Source organism: Zeus faber, assembly GCF_960531495.2.
Source record: "Zeus faber genome assembly, chromosome: 20".
In the NCBI taxonomy this organism is placed as follows: domain Eukaryota; kingdom Metazoa; phylum Chordata; class Actinopteri; order Zeiformes; family Zeidae; genus Zeus; species Zeus faber.
The window spans coordinates 17,579,101-17,585,094 of record NC_137207.1 but is presented as its reverse complement, the minus strand read 5'-3'; the positions used below and the strand labels follow the sequence as shown (position 1 = coordinate 17,585,094).

The 5,994-nt window shown below is 40.3% G+C and overlaps 1 protein-coding gene across 1 annotated transcript; it reads left to right on the top strand.

Moving 5' to 3' along the window:
• Nucleotides 1-3,286: 3,286 nt before the first annotated feature.
• On the top strand, nucleotides 3,287-5,762 carry LOC307245868 (catechol O-methyltransferase domain-containing protein 1-like; the record flags this gene model as incomplete). The annotated part of the gene is made up of 6 exons (XM_080021583.1): nucleotides 3,287-3,391; nucleotides 3,536-3,641; nucleotides 3,771-3,889; nucleotides 4,746-4,800; nucleotides 5,386-5,519; nucleotides 5,610-5,762. 6 exons carry the CDS (start codon nucleotides 3,287-3,289, stop codon nucleotides 5,760-5,762), a joined length of 672 nt encoding a protein of 223 aa, XP_079877709.1.
• Nucleotides 5,763-5,994: the final 232 nt, after the last annotated feature.

The window sequence follows — 5,994 nt, the reverse complement described above, 5'->3', positions numbered from 1 at the left end:
TTGAGGAGAGCCTGGAGAGGTGGAGGCCTGCATTAGAGAGAAGAGGTCAGCAGGAGTAAGGCAGAATACATGTGCCTGAATGGGAGGGAGGGTGGCGAAAAACTGAGAATGGAGTGGAGGTGGTGGAGAAGGCAGATGAGTTCAAGTACTTGGGGTCGACCATCCAAAGCAGCGGAGAGTGCCGGAGAGAGTTGAAGAAGAGAGTCCAGGCAGGGTGGAGTGGGTGGAGAAGAGTGTCCGGAGTGATCTGTGACGGAAGGGTTCCAGCAAGAGTGAAGGACTACAGGACGGTAGTGAGACCAGCCGTGTTGTACGGTTAAGAGGTGGTGGCACCGACAAAAAAGCAGGTGGCCGAACTAGAGGTGGCGGAGTTGAGGATGTTGAGATTTTCATTGGGAGCGACGAGGATGGACATAAACAACATTGAACATTAGAGGGATAGCTCAGGTTGGACAGTTTGGTGGAAAAGTGAGAGAGGCCAGATTGAGATGGTTTGGACGCGTGTGTAGGAGAGATGAGAGTTACATTGGGAGAAGGACGCTGAGGATGGAGCTGCCAGGCAAGAGGAGAAGAGGAAGGCCAAAGAGAAGGTTTATGGAGGTGGTGAGGGAGGACGTGCAGGCGGTCGGTGTAAGGGAGGAAGATGCGCAGAACAGAAGGTATTGGAGGCAGATGATGCGCTGTGGCGACCCCTTACGGGAGCAGCCCAAAGAAGGAGAGGGAGTATTAGTCTGAAATCTTTATTGAAACTGAGCGTAAAACGAACAAAATAGGTAATGTGTGAGATAATGACGTTATTAATGTTAAAAGTTACCATATTCACTATCAATAAATCTCTTTTTACAGTATATAAGTGAATTGTACGGAGGGGGGGTTTCCACAATTTGCAGACACTGTATAATGGAAAACCGTTCATGTTCAGCTGAGCAAAGTACTCGCTGTTCCAGAAACAATGAGCTCTCCCAGTTTTAATCTTCTGGTTCCATTCTCTCACAAACCAAAGCAGGAAACTCCTCCGGACTGCAGTTAACACCTGCTCCAAAAACACCGGCCTCCCCCTCTGACTTCACGACACCATGAACAAATGTTTGTAGAAATAACAATTTTGTCCTCAAAATGACTCTTTGGTTGAAATGTCTTCCGTTGTTATTTCAACGTTTCTGAGCGGTGCAGTCTGCAACACGGACTTGGTAAAACTTGGTAGAGGTGAAAAACTGTAGGATTGTAAACGGTCTGAACAGTGGGAAGATGATGCTGCTGAGCAATCCAAGCGCCATCAATGTGCTCTGAGCTGAATTTGTTGATTTGCACTTTTATTAACACACTTACAGAGTGCATTACAATGAGACAGGTGGCGTAAAGAAAAACAATGGGGGGAAAAATGTAATCAAACGGAGTGTGCAAAAAAACCCGAAAATAAATCTATGAAAATTCAGAGAGAAAACAAGTCATCGGAATCCTTCAAATTTAAAATAAAGACTCAAGTTCAAGTTCAAGAGATTATTTGTTACATACATATGCACCATAAGCTCTAAAAATACTAAAATGTGCGTAATCGACACAAGGTGCTCACGCAGGCAGCCGCAAAAGGGCGGCCAAATGTGAAAATGAGTATGATATTTACCTGTTTTTATTAAACCCATGTGGCTTGTTTGTTGACAAGCCAAATATGTTTAACAAAGACAGGTAACTATATTGTTGTCTTGAGCACAACAAAACTGAATGGAGTTTGGAAGTGCCCTGGAGGGTTAGGGTTAGGAGCAAAGTAGCCAAAATCTTGCAATCTTGCATCTTGTAGCAGACACGATCCTATAGTAATATCTCTTGTATATAAATAAGGAGATGAGATAGTCGGGTGGATCGCCCTTAATGTCCCAACAGGTGAAAGTGTTATTCCCTTCCCTGTCCCTTCTTCTTATTTGCTCAGATATCATATTGTATTTTGGCTGCACTTTTATTGTACAGGATTTAAATGTTTCCCATTTCCCCCACAGGGAATGATAGGCAAATGAAATTCCCATTAGAGCCAGCCGCATTGGGGTGTACGGACGTCACACAAAATAAAACAGGTATTACACATTTCTATAGAAAAAATAATGACATCCTCGACTCTAGCGGTATTATCCTCGCTAACATTTTGCAATTGTGGTGGAAATCCCACTTGCATCAGAGAGTGTATGTAGTGTGTGTAATAGATCAGATAAAATAATGCATGAAAAGTTGCAAACAGTTACATCTCATTATGTTTCAAGATTCAAGAGGGTAATTTGTCACATTATTTGACTCTATTTTTTTTTTAACATACATGTATTAAATAGGTTTTAACTACTTGTGATTTTGTTATTTAAATATGACGTGAAAACTCAAAACTCCGGGACGAGGTCAAAATTGTGAATAAAGGGAAAAAATGCTTCAAACGAATGAGATTCCTTCACCGTCAAAATCTCTCTGCCAATCAGAGGCTGTGGAGGTAAACACACCCCCACACACCTCCATAATATAGAGCCCACTGGCTCCAGGATTGTAGCAGTTCTTGCAGACCAGTCCACTCAACATCACATCTTTTGGGTGAGTGCTCCTCAATTTCTACTTCATTCATTTCTGACTTTTTTTTTCTTTTTTTTTTTACTCAGACCTACTCAGGTCCTGAATCATTTATATACCTTTCGTGGATACCTGTGCATGCCCGTTCATAATTTAAGACTTTCTAAGACAAAATGTTAATGGCACAGTTTATCAAAATGCAAAATGTCAGTGATTCAGTTCTGGGTTCCACGGTGGAAGATGAAACTACTGGTTAAAGTCGTACACCAGGGAAAGACTCGGTCGCAGAGCCCTGAAGCCCTGTCCCCCACTGGTTCGCTGTCTGCTGTGTATTAAAAGTCTATTAATATTACACGTATTGTGTGCCTAAATTGCACCAACAGCCCGTTCCGAATAACCATGTTGTGAATCCTCAAACCGTAATATTGAGAATATAAAAAGACGATTTTTATATTCTCAATATTACAGTAGAGTTGAAATAGATGCCATTTTTGAATTTTTAATTTAGTGCTTTTTTATGGTGGACACACTAGAAGTGAAATCAAAGATTTATGCTTGATCGCTATAAAAAAAGAATAAATAATAAAAATATATAATAATTCAGTTAGCCCTCAACCTCAATCGTGTGTAGTCGAAAATAAATGGATTGTCAAAACAAACTGCTCACAAAACAAGAACAGCCTAACACTTATCCCATTTTCTCGTTCAGGGAGGAATAAATCCAAATTCCAAAACCTCCAGAATGAATATCAGTAAAAGCCACTGCGGGCCTGAAGACTCTCCCTTGATGCAGTATGTGATCAAGCATTCACTGAGGGAGCATCCGATCCTGGCACGACTGAGACTGGTATAGAAGCCCTGCTGTCTGCAGTACAACTTGTTCTTCTAATTTAATTTATATTAAGAACAAAAAGTACCAGATGCTGCAGGCTCCATATTTTACAATGTAATTTATGGAACTAATGCAATTTTCGTTTCTTGTGCTTTTCAGACATCATTGCAGGTGATCGATAACTTCATGATGATCTCCTGTGAGCAGTCCCAGTTCATGGTTAATCTGGCAAAACTAATAAACGCCAAGAAAGCAATTGAGATCGGTAACGGCATTAGACTCTATATTGTTTATATTGAAACATCAGAAACCATTCCAATAACATTACCCACTGAGTTATCACAGTCCGTATTATAATGATCTTTTTGACGCCCAATTCATGTTGTGTTTGCAGGGGTCTACACCGGCTACAACACTCTCAACCTGGCGCTGACTATGCCAGAGGACGGTGTTGTGATAGGCTGTGATATCAGTGAAGAATACACAAGCGTCGGCAAACCATTCTGGAAAGAGGTACAATTCAAAACCGTAATATTCAATACCATATTTTTGGTTAGGGTACCACCTATTGCCAAATTGGACAGCATCATATGTAGTCATTGGGTGGAATACATCTTGCGTAACACTACTGTGTTATTTCCATTTTGCTAATTACCTATCAGTTCAGAGGATTATCATGCACCACAGGTAATATGGATGCATTAAAATTGAAAATGCATGGGTTTACATTTCATTCTGACTGTCACAAAACAAAAGCAGGATACTGGTTTCGCTTTTCCTCTATTGGATGATCTATTCAATTCAAGGTTTGGCGAGAATAGGGATATAGGGTCTTACCCTCAGTATGAATTTCATTCATAGATACAATTTAACTGGATATAAGTGTCAGCGTTTGCGCGCCTGTGTACTCATCAGCCAGTGCGGTGAACATTTCCATGGTAAAAGCAAGCTCAGCCAATCAGACGTTGCTGTTACACATAGGATTATGGGTAGTGTAGTCTCCATGACATCGTTGATAAAGCGTGTTTTTCTTAAAATACCGTTGATATCATACGGGCTTGTGGCTTCTACTGGAGCAAAAACTAATTATTATATACATTGCGTAATATTTCCGCAATTGTTCATAAATGTTTCAGAGCCTAATATTAACCCTAAACCTAGAAACGATAAAAACTACGATTCTGCGCTATTTTGTTATGCATCTTAATGCAATTGCCTTATCTGTAAAGTAGTTGTATTATTAAGAACCTGAAAATGAAACAAATTTATGGCTGAAAAAACAACATGCATGTGTTACTAGGGGTTGAATCGGTCAGGGAATGGTACACAATTCAAATAAACTACAGCTTGTTGTTTGTTTCTTCTACAGGCTGGGGTTGAGCATAAAATTGACATACGCCTGAAATCAGCCGTGGAAACTCTAGGTACAGTACAACGAGGTGTTTTCCTATTTTTGTGTGTGCTTGATTTCTCCAAATTGGTCTTAATATCGTACCAGCAAAACACCAGGTGCTCGCTCCGTTGGTTGAGCTTGATCCTTCTAAAATGTATCTCGTAAGACTACAATTCAGAATGATCTGATCTTTCAACACCCAAAGGCTTTTGAGTTGCAACATCACCACTTAGACCCAGCGCTACATTGACTAGTTCAGTTTATTTACTGCCATGTTAGTTCCATGTGTCTCCTGTAGGGGACTTCAAATTTCAAAGCACAAACGTTTGGGTACCCGATCCCAACATGAGCAAAAGACTCTGACAGCATTAACTGACCTAATTTTGAGAATTGGCAGGATTGCTTGAATAGGCTGCTTGAGTATTTTATGACATGCATTTTGCTTGTTTCTGTATGACTATTTGATTGCAAAGCACTATGCATGTCACAGAGTTGCATGTGTTGAATGAGAGGTGCAACGAAGTACAGATAACTGTTATTCTTGTTATGAATAATACAATTATTTAGACTTAAAATCATTATTGGAATTAAAATCATTGCATTTCTGTTATTACAGATGAGCTCCTTGCTGCCGGCGAAGCTGGAACATTTGACATGGTCTTTATTGACGCTGACAAGGAAAATTATGACAACTACTATGAAAAGTCCTTGCAGTTGGTTCGGAAAGGAGGCATCATTGTTATTGACAATGTAAGTTTTAGTTTGACAACTTTTTTCTAATATACTGTCGTCATATTATTAATGTGTTCAAGTTGACGTTGTTTTTTTGCTGTCCGGTAGGTGCTGTGGTATGGGAAGGTGCTGAAACCTGAGGCTGATGACATCCCAACCCAGGAAGTCGACAAACTTAACAAAAAGTTGCTAAAGGATACCCGAATTGACCTCAGCTTGCTGCCCATAGCGGACGGGGTCACATTTGCGTTCAAACTGTAGTTACTGTATTTTACAGTATTATTTTAAAGAACACTGTCCAGACCAGCGCTGACATTTTGTTAACTTGGCACAATGGACGCCCACTGCAAATGCATTGGAAGCCAGCAGAGATCAGCATTTAGCTATTTCGTTTCTATTGTATTTGAAATTAACATTGAGAATCATTGAACGTTGAATCAGATGTGAAATTCAAAGTCAACCAAAACCTTTTAGACGCAGAGACTAAATAGTA